The sequence below is a fragment of the Balaenoptera borealis genome (genome assembly GCF_965194805.1).
Source record: "Balaenoptera borealis genome assembly, chromosome: 11".
NCBI lineage: Eukaryota > Metazoa > Chordata > Mammalia > Artiodactyla > Balaenopteridae > Balaenoptera > Balaenoptera borealis.
The window spans coordinates 55,266,476-55,291,745 of record NC_138868.1 but is presented as its reverse complement, the minus strand read 5'-3'; the positions used below and the strand labels follow the sequence as shown (position 1 = coordinate 55,291,745).

Genomic DNA, 25,270 nt, shown 5'->3' with positions numbered 1-25,270 from the left:
TGCTCTGAGGGGTTCATCCCTTGGGGTGGGATGTTAGGAGACCACTTAGAGTATCACAGCAGAAGAGGAGGGAGTGTACAGAGGGTCCCTCAGAGACTGGTCGAAGAGCAGCCCTCCCCAAGACCCTGGCCTCTGAGCTGGGAGAAACATAGCATCACAGGTTGGAAGGGCTCAGGTCTGGCCAGCCCTGCAAACCGGCTTCTTCTACAGATGGGGAGGCTGAGGCCTTGAATGGGGCAGGGGCAGGACTGGGGCTGAAGCTCAGGCCTCCACCTCTCTGTCCAGCTTTCTTTACACCACAGTACACCTGCCTCTCCTCAAAGATGCAAAGATGGTGATGATGGTGACGGTGATGTTGACAACTATTCTGGTTAATAAGTGCCTAGTTAGTTCCCTACTCACCGCAACGACTATCCCCACTGTAAACACGCTACACATTTTAGTCTCCACCACAGCTCTGCCAGGTAGCTATTGTCATCTCCATTTTACAGATGAGGAAACTGAGGTTCAGAGAAGTTAAATGTCTTGCCCAAGGTCAGGGGCTAGTAAGTGATAAAATCAGGATTTATTCCTCTGTGTGATGCCAAGGCCCTTCTCATTCCTTTGCACTGAACATAATTTCTAGGAGCTACTCTGCACAGACCACTGCAGTTGGCATTGGGAGGGCATCCTCTTACTCTCCTGATCTACACTCCAAGTGTAGGTGGTTCAGACTCTGGGAAACCGTCCGTGAGCCCTCCTCCCGGGGCCCTCAGAGCCTCACCACTGGTCCTGCTACTGCCCGCACTCGGCATCCGCTCTCCTCTTGGCTGGGACTTGCCTCTCTACCAGCTTGGCAGTTTCTTAAGGGTGAGTTTGGATCTTCTGCCTTCCTGGGGTGCCCCCAGGTTTCATTATCCACATTTTACAGAAGAGAAAAATGAAGCTCAGAAACTTCAGAGATTGGTCTACAGCCACAAGGATGGGAAGCAGTGAGCCGGGTCTGGCCAGTTCTGACTCTGGAGCCCACGCTGAGCCACTGAGCTCCAGCCCAGGACCGTGCGTGGGTATCTCGGGGCTGTGAGCCAGTCCTGCGGAGGAGGTTAGGCCCCCAGAGCTGGGGGTCTTCCGATATCATGGGTCCAAATCCCTCATTTTACCAATGAGGAGACTGAGGTTCTGGGGGCAGGAGGGGTGTCTGCCTCAAAATCATGCAGGAAGCACAGGCAGAAAATGCTAGAAAGCCAACCTCATCTTTATCCCTCTTTCCAAGGACTGCAGGAGGGCTTGTACCCTGAAGGTTGGTCCTGGAAGCTGCTGCATAGGAAGGCCTGCCAACGTTGCCAGGGCCCGTGAGGGTCTACTCTCAGCCATCCAAGGATAGTCCCTTTCCTGCCACTTCTCTCTGTGCTGCTTTGGGGCACTCTCCTGTGGCTGGCTGGACCTTCACCCTGGGGGTGCTGGGTCCCTGGGACTGTGACCCCATCTTTGCTCAGGCCTTCCCCAGTGTGGCTGCCCAGCTGGCTGTGAACCAAGCCAACCAGGATTCCTCACTGGCGCTGGGCTCACAGCTGACTTCCGTGGTTCTTCCCACGGGCTGTGACACCGCTAGTGCCCTGGCCACATTCCTGGCCCACAAGAACACCGTAGCTGTTTTTGTGGGCCCTGTCAATCCTGGTTACTGCCCAGCAGCAGCCCTGCTGGCCCAAGGCTGGGGAAAGACCCTCTTCCCCTGGGTGTGTGGGGTTCCAGAGGGAGGAGGTGTGCTGGTGCCCACCTTGCCTTCGGCTGCCCACGTGCTGCTGTCCGTCATGAGACATTTTGGCTGGGCTCACGTGGCCATTGTGTCCTCCCACCAGGACATCTGGTTGGCTACTGCCCGGCAGGTGGCCATGACTCTCAGGGCATACGGGCTGCCTGTGGGGCTGGTGACCTCTCTGGGACCCGGGGAGCAGGGGGCCACAGAGGTCCTGAAGCAGCTCTGCAGCGTGGATGGTCTGAAGGGTAAGTGTATGTGGGTGTTTTCCTCCTTTGGGCAGCCGGGACTTCATATGGCTGCTGATGGGGAGTTTTCTTATATCAGACACTGGGCTGAGCACTTGACAACAGGCCCACATTTAACCCCACAGCAGCCCTGTGAGCTAGTTCTGCTGAGGTCTGCATTTTGCAGCTCAGAGAAGGTAAGTAGCATGCCCAAGTCACACAGCTGGCAAGCAATACAGCTGGATTTTGAGCTCTGATGCATGTGTTAATTGTGAAGTGGGAGCCAAGGGCTTTCTTGGTTCTTGCCTGGTAGAGTGAAGAAAAGGAGAGTGTAGCAGGACCTGAGTCCCAGGTTTGAAGCTTGAAGTTTGAAGCTGGCACAGCCCCTGAGCTGTGGCCGAGCTGCCTCAGCCTCCTGAGAAAGGTAGAGCTGCAGAGGGCGTGGAGGGTGGGCTGCGGACGGGGTGCTGTCAGGAGACCCTTACCGGTCTGGATTGGTCTCTACTCAATGCAGAAGCTTCTAGCCTCAAAAAAGGAAGTGCTTCCTATCATCATGATCACTGCCCCATTGTCATCACAGATATACCCCATCACTGTCAGCATCACACACCAGCATCCCCAGCTTCACATCACCACCCCAGTATGATCATCACCATGACTACCAGGGGCACAATCCTCTTCATCACTATCATCACATGGTACAATCAGCACCACTGAAGGACCTCAACTGTATCCTCCATCCCTCTACACATCCATTCATTTGTCCACTATTTTTTGAGCACCGCCTATGCTCTGGGCTCTGGGGACACAGCAGTGGAGAAAAGAGACAGAATTCCTTTCTTCGGGGAGCTTCCAGTCACCTATCGTCACTACTCACATAAGCCCCTTCACCCCCGAGATGGTCACCATCCTGAGAAGCACTGTGGGATGGAGGACAGAGCATAAGATTTGAGTCAGGAAGATCTGAGATGGAATCCTGCCTCCATAGGACACTTGGCTTTCCTGTAAAATGGAGCTGATGAAATCCACCCCAGGGGAATTATGAGGATTGGAGAGAATAGATGAAATAACCTAGAACTGTCTCTGGCAGGTAGAGTGCCTTTGGAAAATTGTGGATTTTATTATTATTTCCAACACCACCACCATCTGAAATCAGCTTCGGAGAGATTCAGTGTCTGGAGGTTTAGGTTAGGCATTTCCCAGTGGGAATCTTGCAATCAATATGTGTAGATGTTTCTTAAAAGAAAAGGTTCTATCTGTGGGCAAATGAGTTTGGAAGTTTCTTGGCTTAGACACAGGACTTCTCAGAACCTTTACCATGCTGTTCTGGTTATCTATGACTGTGTAACAACTTATCCCAAAATGTAGTGGCTTTAAACATCAACCATTTTATAATGTCTTACAATTTTGTGGGTAGGAAATTTGAGCAGCGCTCAGCCAAGCAGTTCTTCAGTTCCACTTGACCTGTATTGGGGATTACTCAGTGGTTTTTCGGCTTGTAAATGGGCTGTCAGTGCTTGGCTCTCAGGTCAAACCAAGTCTACTGCCTGTTTTTGTAGAAAAAAATTTGATTGGAACACAGCCATGCTTGGGCCTGGGCACCGCCTGCGTGGGTCTACCCCGGGGCTTCTCTCAGCAACGGGCCAATGGGTTCGTTTATGTAACTCTCTATGGCTGCTTTCACACTGCAATGGCAGAAGTATTTGTGACAGAGATTGCAAGGCCTACAAAGCCGAAAATATTTACCATCTGGACTTTAACAGGAAAGTTTGCTGACACCCTGTCTAGAAGGCCTCAGATGGCTTCACTTGCATGCTTGGGGCCTTGGCTGGGCGGTTGGAAGAGAGGACTCATCATGACATGCCTTCCCATTGTGGGTAATCTCAGGGCCTCTCCCCGTGGTCTCGCCAGTGTGGTGACTCAGGGTAGAGTGACTTCTTATGAGCATTCAGGCCTCCAACTGAGAGGGCGCCAACAAACAGGAAATGGAAGGCGTCAGTCTCCTAAGACCTGGACCCAAAACACGCAAGATCACTTCCACCGTGTTCTATTGGTCACAGTGTCACAGAGCCTGCTCAGATTCAAGGGGAGGGGTCAGAGGCCCAAGTTCTTGACAGCAGGAGTGTCAAAGGATTTGAGGCCATTCTTACCTCACCTTGTATGCTAATAAGCATGCAAATCTCTAAGGAGTGGGAAGAGTATTCAGGTTTCCTCCACTTAGTTGAACCCTGAACTGTTTTAGCGAGGGAGGCCATGCCAGACAATGGTTTCATCTCTCCTGCTCGGGCAAATGCTAGCCTTGCTGGCTGGATTCGAGCTCTCTGACCTGCTGGACTGCTTGTGCCTGACCTCTTCTGCTCTTCTGCTCATCAGTCTCTGAGTCTTGGGGAGAGAACTTACAAAGTTTCTAGGTCCATGATGTCACTTAGGTTGAGAATAGTCCTAGATCCCTATTCTGTGGAGTTGGCTACAGCCTATTCACTTATTCATCCATGATGCTTCCACACACTCATTTCGCTGGCTCATTCATTCACCCATCCACCCATCTATTTACCCATCCACCCATTCATCATCCATCCACACATTCATCCATCCACTCATCCTTTATCCATCCATCCATCCATCCATCCACCCATTCATTATTCATCCATCCACTCATCCTTTATCCATCCATCCATCCATCCACCCATCACATCCATCCAACATTTCTGATACCTCTCTGTGTTCAGCTGTGTGCTGGGTGCTAAGTACTGGGGGTCAGATGTCCACACTTTGAGAGTCCCCTGGGGGCTGCTAAGGTGACCATTGCCCTGGCAGATGCGGGAGCTGCGGCATGAGAACATTGCCACCTTCCTGGGCTTCTTTGTGGCCCCTGGGGTCAGTGCTCTTGTGTTGGAGCACTGTGCCCGGGGCAGCCTGGAGGACCTGCTGCGGAATGAGGATCTGCGGCTGGACTGGACTTTCAAGGCCTTCCTGGTGCTGGATATGATCCGTGTGAGAACACTTCTCAAACCTGGAGCTGTGGAGGCAATGGGGAGGGAAGGGAGACAAGAGATGCTCAGATTTCCTAGGCCTGGGCTCTTTCTACTTTGTCTAACTGAGAAAAATCTGACAGTGTGACAAAGGGTGAGGGAGGCAGGAAGGTTTCCTGGGGTCCGTGGGAATTCTGAGAGAAGCAGGGGTCCTTCTCATTCACCACAGGCCTCAGGGACCCCCATTATTCCACCGCAGGGGGTGTGGTATCTGCACCATCGGCATTTCCCTCATGGCCGCCTCAAGTCCCGAAACTGTGTTGTGGCTGGACGCTTTGTGCTGCAGGTCACTGACCATGGTTATGCAGAGCTCCTGGACGCTCAGCGGGCTCCCCGCCCCGGCCAGCCCCGGAAGGTCAGCTCAGGGGTGGGCAGGAGGCTGCCAGTAGGTTCTGAGGCCTCTGTTTACACTGGGTGCTTGTGAGGCAAGGGGAGAGGGGGAGATGTCTGGTGCTCCGGTACTTCCTGTGGTGTGACCTTGAGGTGATGACTTTTCCTCTCTGAGCCTCGGGACCCTTACCTGTGAATGGGGGAGAACAGAAGCACCTCCCTCCTCCGGGGCTGTAGGGACAGGACGACGACACCACATGTGTGAAGTGCCGCCCAGCTTGGGTGGTCAGCGGGTGACGGCTCTGTGGCCTCATCCTGTGATTGCAGAGCTGCTGTGGACGGCTCCAGAGCTGCTGCGGGGGCCTGGGGAACCCGGGCGGGGCACCCTCAAAGGAGACACCTTCAGCATCGGCATCATCCTGCAGGAGGTGCTGACTTGGGGCCCCCCTATGGCTCCCCAGGGCTCTCAGCGGAAGGCACAGAATCCTCCGCCTCCTTCCTTGGCCTGTCTCGGGCGGAGACCCCACGTAGTTGAGGAGCTCTGTGAGCATCAGGAAATTGGGGCCTGAAAATAACCACACAGACACACATGCCTGGTTTGACAGCAAGAACTGGGTTTCTTTGACTTAAGCCAGGCAGCCTTCGGCAACTCTGCCAAAATGGCAGCTGACCAGCTCCAGGGCTAAAGACGTTGGTTTCTGGGTATAAGCCCAACCCCTTCCTTCCTCTCCCAATGTCATTGCCGTGTCCAGAGGTGCTCATGCCCTAACCACCGGGCTGCCCAGCACAGGCTTTGAGTCTATGTAGACCTTAGTTCTCCCCCTGGATCACTTACTTACTACATGACCTTACACAAATCACTTACCCTCTCTGAGCCTCAGTTTTCCCATCTTTATAGTGGGGATCAGATTTAAAAATGTGTCAGACATCTGGTCCATGCCTGATGTCACCAGTCGGCTCAGTATTTGGGGGCTTGGTCCTCTGCCTGAGTGGGGCTCCTTGAAGAGCATCTTTGTCCCCCTGCTTCTGGGTGTAATCACTCACACCTTCCTCATCATCACCTGGTCTTAGGCATTTTCTCTTCTGACCCCAGTGCCAGGGCCCAACTTCAGAAATATTTCCTCCCCTTCTGTATTCACTGTCAGGGCTCCCTGAACTCTAGGCTGCTCTTCTAATTGTCCCCCTGCTGCCTCTGTCCTGTTCCAGGGACCTGTCTCACAGATATCCTGCATCTCGGCCCGCAGTACAGGCAGGGATGGAGCAGAACCCACCACCCCTCCCACCCCAGATGGATAATCTTTAACTCACGGGGAGGCCTGGCCTCGCTTCTTTTCTCCACAAAGCATTGCTCCATGAATAATGAGCATTCCAGGCCCCAGATTTATGGGGTGGAAGAGTGGGAAGGGAAGGGGCTTGGTCATGCCGTTTGTTCAACTCTCCTCAACTGCTCCGCCACCCCCGGCAACATCTGCCTGCTGAGAGAGGGGGGACCAGCCAGATGGGTCTGTCAGCCATGCCACCGTGCAGGGCCCTTCAGATCGGGGCTTCTCATGCTTTAGGGATGAGGTCTGGAACCCCAGGGTCACCCCTGGATTGGGCTGTCAGTCCTGGACCTGCTACTCCCTGGCTGCAGTTTTCCTGGTGTCAGGCGGTAAAATGTCGAGAGCATAGTCTTTGGGGGACACGAACTTGAGACCAGCTCCACACCAGTTCACCTTGTGACTCTGAGTAAATCTCTTTCAGGCTCTGAGCCTCAGTTTTCTCATCTGTAAAATGGGGACCATGATGCCTGCCTCCCAGAGTATTTGTGAGGATTCAGTGAAATGCCTTAGACAAAGTGCCTGGCATACGGTGGGCCCTGGGTGGTTTTAGGGGTGTGCTAGTGGGGAATCTCATGTTCTCTTCTGACTCTCCCAGTTGGAAGCAGACCTCCTTGCTCTTAGAAATAGCATCTTTTTAAGATCCTGTCGTGGTTGGGGGGGATACTTGTGGTTTCCAAAGCACTTTCATATGCGTTATTCCATTGGACAACCCTGTGAGGTGGGCTAGTGCACTCTTTTCAGAGATGAATGAAGTGAGGCTCAGAGAGGGGAAGGGACTCCCTAGCGGGAAGCCATGGGTCTAGGATTTGGGTGAGCTCAGTGCTCTTGCCCTAAACTCTCCTGGAGTCGTCCACGGAGCAACTTCTCCACGGAGCTGGTTGTGCAGCCTACCCGGTCAGCGGCCAGCAGGGCTGATCCGTCACAGTGATGCATGGGGTGTGGACGGCGGGCCCGGCATGGGGAGGGAACACGAGACCCGGCCTGGCCTGGGCCAGGGGTTCCCAACATGCTTGCCTGTGAGGACTCCACTTTAATGACAAAAAAGTTTGGAGCCTCACATGCTACTATTTGACTTTTAATATCCGCTGACTGAGGAAATGCCCAAAGGCAAAAATCTGCTCTGAAATCAGCAACACTTTGAAATGGATCTGTATTTTACGCATCACAACACCATCCAAATACTTTTGAAAAAGAGCTGGACATGTGTGTGTGTGTGTGTGTGTGTGTGTGTGTGATATTATTGGTTCCATCTGCACACACTCCTTTGCAAGCACATACAGCTTCCCAGACCCTTTACTCAGAGACCCTCAGGGTCTGACGCCTGCAGACTGGGAACCTCTGAGCAGAGAAAATCGTGCCAGGCTGGGAGGCGATCAGGCTCAGTTCCGGCGTCTGCTTGTTACTGACCCTGTGGCTGTGGGTGACCTAGTTCACCACCCCGGAACCTCAGTTTCCCTGTCTGTAAAATGGGACAGTGAATCATGGGCTGCCCCCAACACGGAGGCCAGCCAAGGGGAATCCAGAAAGAAGCTTCTCCTCACTGGTTCCAAGGGACCCACCTCCTCACCGTCTCTGAGGAGGATCACAGCCCTCCTCAGAGATTAACCTGCTATACCTCTAACAGCCCTGTGCGGTCTGTACTATTATTATGCCGTTTTGATAGGTGAGGAACTGAGGCTCAGAGAGATGGCATAACTTGTACAGAATGTAAGTGGATAATCTCAAAGTCCTCTCCTGTGCCGCTGAGAGCCTGAGCTTGGTACCCAGCCTCACCTCCTCCCGGTGCTCCCGTGAATCTCTCAGCTCCCCCAGGCCCCACTACAGCTTCCCGAGGTGGGGTTATTTCCATTGGTTGTTAGGTGGGGAAACCGAGGCACAGAGTGATGGCAAGTGGCAGAGACGGAGCTGGATTGTTGATCTATCTGATCTCGACTTAGTCTGTGGTCTTCATCATGTGGAGCGGGGACAGGAAGATCCACAGTAGGGGCGGTCCTGGGAAAATAGTCATCATGATGGTGATAATGATAAGCAGAGAGTCTTGCTTCACACTTGCGGAGAGTTGGTACCAGACAGCCTCCAGGTGGCAGGGCTGGTAGAAAGAGCTGCACTGCGCAGGTCTCAAGCACATTCGTGGTCATTGCTGGTAACAGAGCAGTAACAAGTTGTGCAGGGTTCAGGGCTTGGGGTGAACCTAGTACCCCGAGATCTAGCATCTGTCATCTCCTCCCTCAGCACCCTTCTTAAGAAGGCAGTTTATTAAGCTCATTTCACAGACGGGGAGACCGGGGCTCAAGAGAGATTGCTGTCTTGTTCACCATCTCATAGAGAGGTGGTGGCGGATCCAGAATTCAAACCCTGTTCACCCGTCTCCCAGGCTGAGACCCCTTCCCGGGCCACACTCTGGGGCGGACCCAGGAAAACAGCGATCCTGGTCCACTGGGCAGCACGTCCCGGGGCACAGATCAAGGGGCTGAGGAATACCCTCGGGGCCTGATGTCTGCACCCCACGGGCCCACCCTGCCCTCCCTCTCAGGATCCCAGGCCCACCCCTTCCCACCAGCCCTCCTGGGGACCTCAGCCCCACTGCCCGGCCCGTGCTTGTTGCAGAAATCATCAGGAAGGTGGTGTCTCCCCCTCCCCTGTGCCGGCCACTGGTGTCTCCTGACCACGGGCCACCTGAGTGCATCCAGCTGATGGAGCAGTGCTGGGAGGAGGCTCCGGAGGACAGACCCAACCTGGACCAGATCTGTACCCAGGTCAGTGTCCCCAGAGGAACTGGCTGCTCACAAGAAACGGCTGATCAGTGCACCTCACTTTCCCCAGTGGGGGCCCCACACTCTCCCCGGGGCCTGGAACCACTGGGCAGAAAGGGGGCAATGGGCCAGCATCGTCATCGCTGAGGGTGGGGCCCGAGGTCCACCATCTGAGGAAAGCTTTCTCAGAACTCTGGGTTCAGGGACATTTGCTTTCCTGAGCACCAAGATCCGTGCTAAGTGCTGTGCTTACTTCATTTAACCCTAATGATAGCTCTCCGAGGAAGCATTGCTGTTATCTGGGCTCTACAAGAGAGAAACCCAGGCACAGTGAGGTGAGGGGACTTGCCAAAGGTAAGCGAGGGAGTGAAAGGTGGGGCTGGAACCCAAACCCAGGTTTGTCTGTGCAGTGCTGATGCTGGGGACCCAACCCTGTGCCGGGCCTCCTGGCACCAGAGCAGAGGGGCCATTTGTGGCTGTGTAGGCAGCGCTGGTTCCCCGCATCAGGGGATGGGAGATGTGAGGGGGACTGGGGCCCCCCAGGCCTGCCTCGGGGACTGCACTGGGAGGGGGGAGGCAAGCCTGTACGAGTTTGCAGGGCGGTGGTGGCGTGTGTGGGCCTGACTGAGCTGGCTAATGGCTCCCACAGAGCAACCCATCAAGCCTGAGGTGACATCTTTGTGCCTCCCGTTCCTGCCCTCCACTCCCAAGCCGCAGTGGAACGTTGCCAAGGAGAGGTTCAGTGAGCGAGAGGGGCTTCCAGACAGGTGATGAGGGAGAGAGAGACAGGAAGACAGGAGAAGCACACAGGTGTCCTATGGGAAATCTGGACTCATAGTGAATGAGCTCTCAGTGGCCACTGTGAGGGTGGGTTGCAGAGCTAGGACGAGCAACCAGTTCTTATAACACCAGCCTAGAATCTTTCCAGGGGTCAGAGATTGCCATAGCTAGCGAGGTGGGGGAGAAAGCTCTTGCCCTGAGTGAGGGGTGAGCCTGCCTAAGGCTCAGTGGCAGAGAAGGCAGAGACAGGCACATGATATGCGTCACATGCAGAAGGTGAGAATTACGTCACATTGTGGGGAGGCTAAGGGTCAGAAGGCCTGCATTCAGATCTATGCTCCCACTTACCTACTACTTGATCTTGGCCAAACTGATTGCACTGTTGAGCCTCAGATCTCCTTAGGTGATGCCTAGAAAGACTAACTCTGGTCTAACTTGACATGTTGGTGTGACCATCAAGTGAAATAACCAAGCCAAAAAAAAAATCAATTTTCTGAGGAGAGAATGAGGAGAAAGGGCACTGACCTTGAAGTCAAAAGACTTGGGCTCTGTTCATATAACATTGTTCTGGGAGTACCAGCCAATGCAATTAAGCAAGAAAATGAACGTTGTAAAGGAAGAAGAAAATGATTGTTATTTGTAGATCCTATGATTTTGTTCCTGGGCAATGCAAGGGGAACAATGGAAAACACATTCCAAATGATAAAATAATTCAGAGGGGTGGCTGATGATAACATTAATATATAATAGACCTCAGTTTGAAACTCTGTTCCACCATTACGTTGTCCTATAATAAGTTATATTTCTCAGATCCTTTATTTCTTACTTTATAAAATGGGGGCCTTCCTTGCAGAGATGACCTTACAGTCAGCTTCTTGTCCATATTGCTGTCTCAAGGTCAGCAGCTGTCACACTCATGGCAACTGACCCCTAAAGCTTATGCCTCTGCTTTTGATGAGCAATACAAAATAGGTGCTCTTCAGGGGCTGCTGCTAATCCCTACTTTACAGACATTTGCCTGAGAGAAGCAGTATTAATGAAGGTTGGATATGCACACCTATACACACACAAAGGTCGAGATGCTGGATTTAGACAGGAATGAACCCCTCCACTTTGATCATCATTAATTTGCTTCTCCTACTGACTTCACTTTGGGAAGGTGCAAACCACACTGGGGAAGGTTCTAGGAAGTCTCCCTAGGAAACGGGGTGCCATATTTCCTATAAGGTTGTTGTTGAAGGTACAATTTATAACAACATGTGAATGTCCTCTTATGAAGACCTAAGAGAGGTACTTCTCTCTGCTCAGCACCAGCAGTAGTTGTGTTCCTTTTGAGCAACTAGTTTAATATTCCATTGTCTCATGGACTCCATAGATTATGTAATCTCTATTTCCCTCTTTGCTTTGTTGCTAGGAAGCTCATATCCAAAATTGTGACCAAATTCTAGCATGCATTTTGCATATAGACCTCACTCCTGGATTAACTTTTTTTTTTTAACCTTTACTCTTCTTTGGTCCCAGCGCCCGTACATATTTTTTTATTTTGTAAACAATTTTTTGAAAAAGGAGAGAAAAAAAGAGGTAGAAATAGATTATATACGTAAATAATCTACATACATTGCTTTTATCTATTTACCCATCTCTTCATCCATCCATCCACTTATCTTTGAGAACAAAGAATGCCTATTCCACAGTGTTTTTGTGAGAACCAATGTGTTTGCTAATGGTGATGCAATGCTGGGCAAACTTTCCTGTGCAAAGTCCTCTCCCTGCCTGTTCACCTCATAGAGAACCAACCCATTTTTCCTCCCAGCCATCTGTGCTTTCGCTTGTCAGAGTTGCCACCCCTGGTCTATTACATATCTGCTCCCCACCATCTGGATCTTCCAGGCAGGGACTATGTCTGGTTCATTCCTGTGGCCCAGATTCTCAACCTGAGGGCCGAGTGTGCTGACCTTCATGGACAAATTGGGATTTTCATTCCATTTTCAGTTCAAAAGCATCAACCAAGGCAAGAAGACCAGTGTTGCTGACTCTATGCTGCGGATGCTGGAGAAGTATTCCCAGAACCTGGAGGACCTGATCCAGGAGTGGACTGAGGAGCTGGGGTTGGAGAGACAGAAGATGGAAAGGTTGCTCTCTCAGATGCTCCTGCCGTGAGTGGACTTGATTGTGCCTCTAGCCTCAGTGGCTCTGAGCATGGGACCTGGGACATAGTAGGTGCTCAGTAAATCTGGGTTCCATGAATTCATTCAATTCATTCATTGTTTATTTATCCAACATATTTTAATAAAACGCTTACATGTATTAGGCACTGCTGGGGGCACATGAGTGTTGAATTTCTGCTGCGTCTTTCCCTAGGGAACAAGGACAAGGCACAGGGTCCCCCATCTGACCTCAGAGGAAATGATGTCCAGAGAGGGGCAGGTATTTGCTGGAGGGGAGCCAGCACACCAACAGAGCTATCCCAGATCCCCTGACACCCAACCCAGGATTTTCCCCCAAATATCCCTCTCTCAATTCCAACTGTGGAAAGAGGGTCCTCCCACCTTGTGACTCTGGCCCTTCCCATCCCTTCAGGTCTGTGGCTGAAGCTCTGAAAATGGGGGCGACTGTGGAGCCAGAGTACTTTGACCAGGTTACCATATACTTCAGTGACACTGTAGGCTTTACCACCATCTCAGCCCTGAGTGAGCCCATTGAGGTGGTGGGCTTGCTCAATGACCTCCACACACTGTTTGATGCTGTTCTGGGCAACCATGACGTGTATAAGGTGAGAGGACCAAGAGGCAGGCATTCCATCTCTCCCTCCTCTATGTTGTGTTTGCATCATACATTTACTTCCAGTCATTTATTTATGCATTTTTTTAATCAGTAAGCTATTGTTGTGTAACAAATATCCCCCCAAACCCAGTGGTGTAAAATGATAAGCATTTATTATTGCTCACAAGCCTATAGGTCCAGCTGGAAATGTCCCTGGACTCAGCTGGTCTCACTCATACATCTGTGGTCAGTTGTGGGTGAGAGGAAACTCTGCTGATCTTGGCTGGACTCTGGAGCCTTTGTTGAGATAACTCAGTTCTGGTCCACATGGTATCTCATCCTGTAGCAGGTGAGTTGGTATGGTTTACATGGTGTGGCAAAGTTCTGAGAGAGAAGGCAGAAGCCCAGAAGCCTCTTGAGATCTAAGCTGGGATCAGGCACATTGCCGTTTCTGACATATTCTGTTGGTCAAAGCAAGTCAAACGGCCAGCCCAGATTTAAGAGGTGGGGAAAGATATTCAACCTGTGCCAGGCAAGGGCCGACAGGTGAGTCAGCTTCTGTGCCTGCCCTCGGGGAACTCTCAGTGCTGGAGGCTGAGAGGGCCCCCAATCCAGCTAGGAGTAGATGTGTAAAGAGCAAGGAAGGCTTCCTGGAGGAGGTGTTGTCTTCCTAGCATTGTCCAGCCTGGGTGTGGTTGCTCCAGGCAAGCAATGGGGGAATAAAGTGCTAAAGCTTGAGGCTTGAGAGGGTGGACCTAGTAATTGGGAGGGATGCTGAATGGGTTGTGATGGCTAGACATGAAGTGGGCCAGCAGTGGGAGTGAGTGGTGGGTGGGAGATGCTGGAGTGGGCAGCAGGGGCTTGGCAGAGCCGTCAAGATCCTTCACAATCTAGTCCCTGTGCACTTCTCGATTCTGGGTTTGAGTCCCACCCTGACCACCGGCTTCTGTGTCACTTTGGCTTCCCCAGTCTGGACCTCTGTTTCCTTATCTATAAAACAGGAATAATGACTTCAGTTCCAGGGGTTCACATATGATGGGCAGATCCTCTCCCCCTGGTAGAAGTGCTGTGTAAACTGTGAGCCTGTGAAAGTGAATAGCTTTCTGCCCTCTACGCCTGCTTTGGGGACCTTCCCACCCCACCCCTTCCCCTATTCTGATCCAATTGCTGGGGGGTCCTAGGTCAGCCTCAGACACAGTGGATGAGGTGGGGAGGAAGCTCCAGGAAACAGCCATACTCTGGCTCCCCTGGCCTTAGCCTTCGTTTGTGACATGCCAGCCCCCTTCTTGCCACCGCCCTCCAGGAAAGCCGGGACTGGGGAGGGCCAGACCCTGGGCTGAAGCCAGGATGGAAAGGTTACATGGGCAGGAAGTTTCAGAGGAGAGAACTAACGCTTTGAGGTGCCAGGAAGTCTGCTGGTAGCATTACACACAGTGTCCCGACAACAGTAATCGCCAGTACTTATTGAGTGCTTACTGTATACCAGACACTGGTACACAGTCTAGATGCCTTATATGTATTAACCCATTTGATCATCATAACAATGTATGAGGTAGATAATAGCACCTCTAATTTACAGATGAAGAAACAGGTGGTTAAGCAGCTTGTCTAATTACATAGTCCCAGCAGGATATGAAGCTGAGACTTGAACTTGGGCATTCTGGTCCTGTAGCCCCACTTCATCAGGGCTCACCATCCCAGGACACGGACAGCCTCAGGATAAAGCCACAGGTTCGTAGCGGCCCCTAAGGCCCTCCAGGAGCTGTCACCACCTCCCTCCCCACTGCATCTCCGCACTCTGCCCCTGCAGTCCTCTGTATTCCTCACACAAGCTTTGCTCTCTCTCTAACCACAAGGCCTTTGCACATGCTGTTCCCTCCTCCCGGAACCCTGCTCTCTCTCCCCTTCTGCTCCCTCCTGGTCTCAGGTTAGCTTTCCTGCCCTCCCAGACATGGTTAGGAGCTCCTGTGTGATGCTCTCATAACTACCCCTGGACCTGTTGGTTCCAACCTAAACGACTCTGTCCCCAGTGCTTGGCAATGTCCAGTACATGGTAGGTCCTCAGGAAACAGGTGCTGACTAAACGAGGAGCTCACTGAGGTCCAGAGAGGGAAGTGCCTTGCCTGAGGTCACACAGCTGGTAGGTGACAGAGCCAGGACAGGAAAGTGCCATGTCCACCACCACCGCCCAGCTCTGTCCACTGCCCCACACTGACCCGCGGAAACCTGAGCCACTGGCATTCCTAGCACACATCTTCCTTCCCATTCCCTGTTCAGGACCCCACATTCCTGCCCCAGCCCGTGGTCTGAGGCATTCTCTGTCATGCTGGCTGAGTTTCCCTCTTGCCTCCAGAGCTACCATGGGCCCCAGGAAAAGATTCCTCATCTCGTCTTGCTGAGCCCTGCAGCTTTGATGTGCCCTGAATCACCCCTGACCTTGTCTCTTCCTCCCCTGCTAATCTTTTCTCACACATGTGTCCCTCCCAGCTCTGAATCACGCTTTCTGATCTGCTCTGAACTCTGGCCAAGAGGTCTGCATCTTTCTGGCAGAGTGAAATGAAATAAAACAAGGCCTGCACACCCATCCAGATGTGGGGAAACAGGAGGCCGGGTCCCCCCCATGTGCAAGCGCATCTCTCATCGCTCACGCAGCCGCCTTGGTTTCCCCTCCGTCCCAGCAGGATCTGGTTACTGCTCTTTAATCCGGTCTGGGCTGGGAGGCAGCCAGGCGATCATTTCCTGGTTCCACAGGGGTCTGTGATTCCCTCCCAGCACGCGCTGAGTGAGCACTTTCATGGACATAACTCTGGAGCAGGGCTCGAGTGGGCTGCGGGGGAGGAGAGGGTTTACCTCAGCCGCTCCGCCCGGCGGGTGGGCCTGGCCCCGGCCATACTGCTGAGCCACCCTGGGCACATCACTTCACCTCTCTGAGCCTCGAGTTCCTATTTGTAAAACAGAGGTGAAAGTGCCTACGGCTTAGGGCGGTTCTGCAGATTAAGCAGTGTGAGAGGAAGTGCTGTCGTTCATACCAACTCGATGATGAGCGCCAGCTCGTGCAGGCGCTGAGGCCTCCCCCCGAAAGCACAGAATTGCGGGGGGATATAGATGTACCAGTTAAATGTCTATAGAGGACTGGCCTGGCCTACGGATTGTCACAGGATATCTCATTTAACCCTCGAAATGCCCCTCAGAGGGATGCATTATTATCCCTACTGTACAGATGAGGATACAGGCTCAGAGAGGTGGGTGACTCGCCCAAGGTCACACAGCAAGCCAGTGGTGGCGTTAGAATTCACCTCTGTGTTTGTTAGTATGGAAACCTTTGCACCCACCTCTCCTCTGGCTGTGTTCTCCCAGCAGCAAAAGGACCACACCTGTGCACAAGGAGCTGCGCAGCCCTCGTTTGTAGCTGAGTGCCCCTTACGACAGGAGTCTCTGAGTGATCATCTTTGTGAGTCTGGGCTCCTAAAGGGCAGGGCCTGTGCCTGGTCATCTTTCTGCTGCTGGGGTTGTAAGGGTGGTTATTAATTACACCAAACTCTCCCTTCCAGCTTAGGTGGCAGGCAGGTGGAGGGTTAGAGGTCAGCTTAGCCGCTTGGAGAATGTGGTCTGGATGTGTGGCCACCTTGGGGCTTTCTACTGCTCCTCCTCCCCAGTTTGGACCTTGGGTCACCCATCTGAGGCAGTGCTGGGTCCCCAGAGCTGGTGTCTCTTCCTGAATTGCAGCTGCACACCTGGTGGGCTGGAAGAGAGGCTAGCAAGCAGTAGATCTCCCAGGCTATGTCTCGGAGGCAGGACCTGGCCCAGACCCATGTGCTGACCATGTGCAGGGCAGGAACAGAGGGAAACCCCACATAGCAGGCAGATTCTCCCCAGCAGAGAGAAAGAAAGAGCCCAAGCCATGTACACCAAGAGGCAGCAAAGCATATGGGCTCTGGAGCTAGACTGAACAAGTTCAAATCTGTGCTGTGTGACGTCGGCGAGTGACTTAACCTCTCTGGCCCAGTTTCTGTCTGCAAAATGACAATAGTAATAGTACCTACCTCACAGAATTCTTGTGAAGATCTAATTCTTGTAAAGGGTTTGGAATAGTGTCTGGTTATATGAGTAATAAGGGAGCACTTACTTAGTCCTTTTTCCAATCTTGCCAATCAGATAATGTGTTTGTCCTCCTGTGGGGAAGAAGGGTGTGGGCAGAGCGAAAGCCAGAGCTTGCTCATATTTTTCCCGGGGGCATGGGGTGGGAGGTCTCTCTCCTGTGTGGAAATGTACACAGTGGGGGGCAGCCCTGCCCCTGACCCAGCCACATTCAGGCCAGCCCATAGTAAGTGCAGATGATGGGGAGGGAGGGAGATGGAGGTCACAGCCCTGAGGAAGGAAACATCTTTTCCCCAGCTGGTGACCGGGGAGATTTAATGGACTTGATGCAGTGAAAACTGGGCTGATGGAGGGCTTGGATCTCAACAGATAGGGACTCGGGGAGACCATTTTAGGCAGAGGGACTAGACCATCAGGGCCTGGAGGTGAGCAAGCGCTGAGTGTCTCTGCGGAAAGCAGGAAGTTTCCCATTTGGCTGAAACGTGGGGAACCAGGAGCAAGTGTTAGGAGTAAGTCAGGAAATTCTGCAAATCATGGGAGTCCCTGATTGCTAGCTCCATGGGGAGTGAATTTTAAGCCTTTTGCTGTAGGGAACAAATTTAAGTATATGAGCAGAATGTGGTATGATTAGGGCAGATCACTTCCCGGTATTGGGGCAGGGATATTCTGGGTGAGGGAAAGAGCTGGGGGACATAGGTAGTAGGGCACAGTCCACAGATAATGGTGTGCGAAAGAAATTTATTGAATTATAGCACCCCCTGTGGGCACGAGAAGCATCATCATTATTATTACTGTCTACCAGGTGCTGAGGGAGAGTGGCTATGCCTGGCCAGAGGGAAAGCTCTGATCCACAGGTCCGAGGGCTGCCTGCATGTGCCTGCTGTAGGAGTGGCAGTGCAGGAGCTGGGCTCTTTAACCTGCAGATGGGAAGACTTGGGGTGTAGAGTTGCCGACTTCAACCTTGGCTGGCCTGGCCTGTGGCAGGGGAGATGGCCACGGTATACATCTGTGTCCCCAGCACCTGGAACAGGGCCTTCAGAATAGAGAATGAGCTTCAGAATAGGAAAGAACTGTGGCTTGAGTTCAGGAGGTAGAGCTGGAACCAGCAGGTGAAAGGCAGGTTACCATTCAACTCAACTTTTGTAAATCAGAGTTGCCCCAAGGGAGAAGCAGCCACCTCAGGAAGGAGACGTGAGCAGGACCGGACAGCCACGGGGAGGCAAGTGAATGGCCTTTAAAGTCCCTCCTAATTCTGAGACTCTGGGATTCTATCGTCTCCAAAAGCATTAGCCCAGGAGAAGATGATGATGATGATCGTGATGGTGATGGTGATGGTGATGGATGATGATGGTGATGATGATGATGATGATGATGATGGTAACGAGAGAAGTCGCTGTTTATTGAGCATCTATGACAAAACTGGCTCTTAAATCTTTATCTTTAATAGCATTTCATATAAGAGGAACTGAGGCTTGCACAGGTGAAGTGGCCTGACCAAGGTAAATGGCAGAGCCGGGGTTTGTCTCCACATCTCTTGGATTTCAAACACTACATTCTTTTTAGTACACCTTGGAAGGCCAAGGGTTTGGGAAATAGGCTATATATCCAACATACAGGCACTCCTCTCCAGATGAAGCCCTGATCTGCTGCTGCGGCACTGTGTAGATGGGGCACCCAGGGCTGCTGCCAAGGAACTCATGGTCTGGGGTCAGAGGTGAGACCTGCAATTCAGACAAAGGTGATCTGAAATGTGCAGGTCTAATCATTGCCAGAGTGGTTGGGATGGAAGGCCTGGGAAAGATGGCACTGTTCGCCAGAGACTTGAGGGCTGGGTCAGGGACTCCAGAGAGGTGGCCTTGTGTGGGATGTGGGTCAGTCCAAGGAGGGGGGTTCTTGTCCTGGAGCATGAAGGATGTGACTTCTAGGTGGAGACCATCGGGGATTCCTAAATGGTGGCAGAGGGGCTGCCCCGGCTCAACAGGAGCCAGCATGCAGCTGAGATCACCAACATGGCTGTGGGCGACTTCCGGATGAGGCATGCGCCCACTGTGCCCATTCGCATCAGGGCTGGCCTGCACTCAGATGTGGACTTGGGGCTGCAGGAGTCTCCCAACCCTGCCTGGGGCACTGGCTGGGGCAACCCCAATGGCGTGCTTCTGGAATCCTGAGATTCTAAAAATCCATAATAGAAAATTTTTACAATTCTTTTTTTCTTCTATTATTTTAAGGTTCTAAGATGTCATAAATCAAAGAATCTGTGATGCTCAGATTCACACATATATATTTTTTTATCTCAGCATCTGTCAAGGTCATCTAAGTCTATGCTGAGGAGCTGATAGTCTGATGGAAGAGGCAGAACAGAGACCTTCTGTGGTCATGCAAACAACTAAATATTTGCTGGGAGGGGACTAGGAGAGACCTCAGGGTCTCTACTATAGAATATCCTTCTTGTGCCCTCACCCCTTCCTCCCTCCATAACTTCACCTGCAAGATAAAGTCCAAACTCCCCACCCCCCTCATAGCCTCCTGGGCCCTTGCTAATCTCTCCAGCCACATCTCCCACCACTTTCCACTTGGTACTCTGTCTATACCCAGCCACTTGCAGTTTCCCACAGGCATGTGGGCTCTCTGCCTCTGTGCCTTTGCACCTGCTGTTCCCTGCCGACTCATTCTCTCATCCTTCAAGACACAGTTTAGGTACTGCCTCCTCCAGGAAGTCCTCTGGGCTGGGTCAGAGTCTTCTTTCTGGGCTGGCACAGCCCTGGTGCTTTCCTCTTCACAACATTGATTAGCATTTATACATCTCTCCTCACCAGGCTGGGAGCACCCTAAGAGCAGAGCCTGGCTCCAATTTATCTGTGCCACCCTACCCCCAGTCCAGAGCCTGGCATAGATGTCATCTCCTCTCTGGGTGTTCTTGGAGATTCCATACAGCTTCATCCTAACCCCCCCGCTGGAGCCCAAGATGTGGGGTGGGGACAGCAGTTTGGGGGGAACTGGGGGGGACAAGAGTGTTGTAGAGACTTCTCTTGGGTCCAGGACCTGCTGGAGCTCACTGGGCACATCTGAGTTTCAGGGCCCTGCATGGCGGGGGTTGTGGGTCTCACCATGCCTCAGTACTACCTCTTTGGGGACACAGTTAACACCGCATCCCGGATGGAGTCTACAGGGCTACATGAGTGTCTCATATTTCTATCCTAGGGAAGCCCAGGGAAGGACTCCCTCAATGACCCCTGCAGCCTGGCTGTTTGAAACAGTGCTTAGTAACCAAATCACCGCCTGGTGGCAGCGTACCCTAGTTATCAGGAAAACAACTAGAAGGAGATGATGTATGTCACTGGTTCTTTTAACTTTGCACAGGGCTTTTGTGATGATCTCATGAGAGAATTAGCAGGGAAAACAATGACTCCAGAAACCAGGAAACCTGGGTCCTCACCCTGACTGGGTCCGGTGTGCTTAGTGTCCTTGAGCAAAATGCTCTTCCTCTAGGTCTTGGTTTCTCCATCTTTCCAATGAGGAGACACCTTTCAATTAAAAAAAAATACGCCTTTTTCGACCCTTGCTGGCAGCAGGAGCCTCTCTGATGGCCTGGCTAGAGCAGCTGAAAAAATTGAGCCTCTGCTCCTGGCTGCACATGTTGTGTGCTCCCTAATGTCGCTCAGTACGTATCCTGCTTAATCAGATGTATGGCCCTAGAGGGGAGCCCTGCCCTTAAAAGAAAAATAACCGTTTATCTGCACTGACTCAGCCTTCAAAGACTTTCCTACAAGTAGAGATTATGTTCCTAAGGTTCTGACTTCATCTTGAGTTCTCCTTCACAATCAATCCATGTAGTTTCCTTTCCCTTGAGACCTCCACTTTAGTGCCCAGCAATCTACTAGGGGGACAAGAGGGCCAGGCAAAAGGTATTGCATGAATCAGAATTGTGTGCCTGACTGGCTGGAACTGGGGCTGTTACAGGCTCTTAATGATTTTACCGAACACTAGGTATGCTGTCACCAGGTGGTAACTTGACTACTACCTTTCTTCTCAGCATACAGAATTCATGTCTGCATAAGCACCGCCCAGACACTGCTCAGCCTGGATGAAGGCTACAAAATTGATATCAGAGACCGGACTGAGCTAAAGGTGAGAGACTTTCTTTCCTGGGATTGATGGGAAATCAGTCTCCAGAGGTCCAGTTTCTGCGGGCAGCAGGAGAGAGTCTCATCTGACTGAAATAGCTAAAGGAAATGCCGGCCTGGGAGCTGATCACCTTTAATGTCCTCCTCACTCCCCAGATTCTCAGGAAACATTTCTTCCGGGGAGCCCCTCCTTCATTTGGCTCCTCATAAGGAGAAGGGCCGGGGCAGAGAAGTTACTTCTCTTGATGACCTACCTGAGCAGCACACTGGTGCACCACAGATAGTAACATATTTATTACCACAGAAATAATGAAAGGAGGATCCACGTCCCCATTTTACATTTGAGGAAATTAAATTAGAGAGGCAAAGAGATTTATCCAAAGTCACAAGCTGAATCCTAGGTCTGGTGGCTCCAAAGCCTGTGCCTTCTCCACAGCACTGTTGGGCTCCTACTCATCCTTCAGAACCCTAGCACAGACCTTAGCTCTCACCGAAGCCTGCCCTGACCCAGAAATATCCCTCTTCTTCCTTTCTCCCAGAAATAACTGTCATGCCTTCTCTGTGCACCCACCAGTCCCACAGCTGGCCCTCTGATGTTGTCAGTGTGATGTTGGGTTGTACCCGCCCATCAGCCCTCAAAGGCAGAAATTGGTCTGTCACCTCTGCATTCTTTTTTAAATGTTAACGTTCAGTAAGGTAATGGTACCATCCTATGAATGACTTTTCTTCCTACCCTACCCCCTTTCATTTCCCCAATTCCTCAGCTAGAGCCAGGCCTCCTGGAGTGAATGGAGCAGCTGGGGCATTTAAAGGCCCAGGGTTGCGACTGGGCCCCAGAAATTGGGGGACTCCAGTGGGGGGCTCCACAGGACTCACTTCATTAAACGGTGAAATGTCAGAGCAGCAGCTCAGAGAGGAGCAGTAACTTGTCCAAAATCTCACAGCCGGTGAGGGCCAGCATAAGCGGAATCCTTTGCTTTGGAGGCTGAGGTTATGGGTGAGTGGAGTAAGGGCAGGCGTGTCTTGTTTGGGGGAGTAGGCACTAGATGTCCCAAGGAACAGAGGATTCTGATGACAGAAGGGGATGCAGAGTGGGAGTGGGGAGGGCAGTATGCCAACCTCAGGTTCTTTGGGCTGACCTGAGGGATCCAAGGGGCAATACCCATCCCTGGTCCAGGTGGCGTGTGAAACTTCTAGGACAGCCCATCCTGATCCCCCAGGTAGCTGCACCCCCATCCCAGGGGAGACCACTGTATCCTTCAACAGTTTGGGAGAATCACAAATCACAGAATCCTGGGATCTTAGCATTCCATGTCTGCTGGTTATAGAACTCATGATTCATTATTTATTTATTTCTCTAACGAATAAATATTAATTCATTGAATCCTCACAACTCTATGAGGTATTCAGGAAACTGAGGCACAGAGAAGTGAAGTAAGTTGGCCAAAGTCACACAGCCAGAAGTGACAGAGCCAGGATTTGGACCCAGACAATCTGCCTCCAGGCTCTAGGCTGCTTTCCTCCCAGCTGTGGGAATCCTGCCTCTGCCCTGGCTCTCTGCTTGAGAAGGTTTGTTCAACTCTTTTCTTCTCTCTTCCAGGGGAAGGGCTTCAAGGAGACCTACTGGCTGGTGGGGAAGGCAGGCTTCCCCAGACCCCTCCCTACACCTCTGGACATCAAACCCCGGGTGAGTAAGTGGAATTTCCCCCAAAGCTTGGCCTCTGTTGTTTGAAATTTGATACTTGTTATTTTTCTGATTATAAAGGTATTACCTGCCTAGCGGGGAAAACTTGGAAAATACAGAATTCTTTAATGATTAAATAATCACCATCTTTCCACTCCTGAGAGACAGCCACTGTTAGCACTTTAGCATGGTTCCTGCCAGCCTGTTGCTGATGTCTATGTCGTGGATGAGATCATGCTGCCTCCATAACTTCTCATTCTGGTCTGTGCTCTCAGCTCAATGTCCTGAGCGCCCTGGGTATCATTCAGAGCACTTCACTCACACTTGTAGTTACAGCATCAGGATTGCAACATGTGGCGGCCGTCATTAGCTCAACCTCCCTCTTGTCACTCAGCATGTGGAGTCTTCCCATTCTGAGCCCATTACAGGTGATACGTTGATAAATATCACTGGGCGTTTATCACCATTCAGACTATTTCTGCAGGGGGTATAGCTCAGTGGTAGAGCATTTGACTGCAGACTATTTCTGCAGATGAGGAATTTACAGATCAAAGGCCCTCATATTTTAGGGGCAAAAAGAAGCAGATTCTCAGAGCTGGTGCCTGCCCTGCAGTTGGGCTCTTTCCTTTGTCCTCTGTCCTTTGCGACCCCATGTCCCTTGCTGAGGGCAACACAGGTGAGATGGGGGAGCGGGGGAAGCAAGAACATTTTACTGCAACGTGCTGTTCCTCACTCTCTTCCACTTGAGCACCGGGCGGTTCACAGAGGGCCACAGGGCACAGGTGCTGCCCATAGCTGAGAATTAGTTTCCTAGAAATGAGGCGGCCCAGGGGCCCACAGGGGCCCACGGGCTCATTCCACCAGTGGGCGGCTAGCCTGGGGATGGACAGAGCCCCATCAGGGGCCCACAGCACGACCACATCAGAGCTTCCTGCCCAGGGTCTTTCCTTCATTAGAACTTCCAACTGACTCCTCGCAGCAGTTCCAGGATCGTCCCCTCCCATCTCTCAAAGACCAGAAACGTGTGGGGCACACATGGGCTTCCTGGGAAAAGACCAGCACTAAAGCAGCCTAGGCTGCACGTCCTCCAGGTGGAAGGATCGATATGGACAGGAGCTGAGGGCCGTTAGAGCATCCCTGCCCCCCAGCTATCAGGCTGCCCCCAGGCCTCAGGACCCCAGGGAACCTGGGCAGAGCAGTGCCTGGGGACAGGCAGTGCCCTGTTCATCTTCATCCCTGAGTGCCCTCCCTGACACACACTGGGGTCCAGAGAGGTAGGGAGGAGGAGGGGGATGGATGGGCATATGGAGAAGCCCTCAGGGTGCAGCACACACACAGATGCACCCTTTTTATGAGGACACTCCAGATTCCTGGGTGCAAAACCAGCTTGTGTTCACAGAAAGGCCCCCAGGCAGCCCTGGGTCCTTCAACTTTGCAGACGATCTGCCGGGAGAGGACCGGGCTCGGGACTGACTGTGTGACGTGGGGCAGGTCCCTGACCTCCCTGGCCTTCCCATGGGCCACAGCAGCCCCAGCTTACCCACCCCCAGGGGAGCATCTGTGGACCCCTCACCCTGTTCAGTCCCTCTGGGTCCTCTTCTCCAGCTGCCGTCCTCTGACCTCACAGCCGTCGGGCCTCCACCCCACTTCTGCCTCCACGGGCAGCCAGGCTTCTCAGAAGGCCTGTTTGCTGATGCTGACTTCACTTCCTCATCTTCCTCTCCTGCCGGCCCTCGCAGCCTGACTTCCACCACCACTCACCCAGAAGGCTCTGTGAGGTCACCGGTGCCCTCCACCCATGTCACCAGCTCCGTGGGCAGTTTTAGTTACCAGCCTGCTTGCATGGTAACATTTCCCCGGCCTCCCTCTTCCTAGAAAGTTTCTCCAAGGCCTCCTCGGTGCCCTGGCTCTGCTTCCCCGTCTCCAACTCCTCCCCCCTGGGCTCCCCGGCAGCTCTTCTCCTCTCCCCAACTCTTCCTTGCTGGGGCTGCACAGGGCTCCTCCCCGGGGCATCCCTTCCTATCCTGATGCTGATGACACCCCTTCTGGGCCTCGGCCCCAGACCCCTTCGGTAGTTCTTTTGGAGCTCTCACGGGACCTCAGACCCACCAGGTCCATCTGGCAGCCTGGCCTCCACCAGAGTTCTCTTCTTCTCTACTCAGTCAGAAAGCTGGACACTGTCCTGGAGTCCTCAGCAAGTCCTGGAGCTCTGCTTCCATCACAGCCCGAAGCTGACGCCTTCTCCATCACCTCCGCTCTCCTGGTCACTGCGGGGGCTCTCGTCATTTCCCCTCATCCATCTCTGCCCGGCAGCCAGAGCAATCTTTCAATAAGACACAAACACGAGGGCTTCCCTGGTGGCGCAGTGGTTGAGAGTCTGCCTGCCAGTGCAGGGGACACGGGTTCGAGCCCTGGTCTGGGA

General features: G+C 52.5%; 1 protein-coding gene and 1 pseudogene across 2 annotated transcripts; both read left to right on the top strand.

Annotated features, from left to right (window-relative positions):
- Positions 1-331: 331 nt before the first annotated feature.
- On the top strand, positions 332-2,309 carry LOC309606624 (guanylate cyclase 2D pseudogene; annotated as a pseudogene). The gene is made up of 2 exons: positions 332-349; positions 1,350-2,309. The product of its transcript is annotated as a guanylate cyclase 2D pseudogene (transcript).
- A 58-nt stretch (positions 2,310-2,367) lies between these two features.
- On the top strand, positions 2,368-24,294 carry LOC309605806 (guanylate cyclase 2D-like). The gene is made up of 4 exons (XM_082342096.1): positions 2,368-2,386; positions 9,254-9,402; positions 12,172-12,335; positions 22,765-24,294. Exons 2-4 carry the CDS (start codon positions 9,340-9,342, stop codon positions 22,853-22,855), a joined length of 318 nt encoding a protein of 105 aa, XP_082198222.1. The 5' UTR covers positions 2,368-2,386; positions 9,254-9,339; the 3' UTR covers positions 22,856-24,294.
- Positions 24,295-25,270: the final 976 nt, after the last annotated feature.

Coding starts and splice junctions, on each gene's coding strand:
- LOC309605806 (XM_082342096.1), top strand. CDS start 9,340: ATGGAGCAGTGCTGGGAGGAGGCTCCGGAGGACAGACCCAACCTGGAC. Junction 9,403..12,171: donor TGGACCAGATCTGTACCCAG/GTCAGTGTCCCC, acceptor TTCCATTTTCAG/TTCAAAAGCATCAACCAAGG. Junction 12,336..22,764: donor CTCTCTCAGATGCTCCTGCC/GTGAGTGGACTT, acceptor TCTCTCTTCCAG/GGGAAGGGCTTCAAGGAGAC.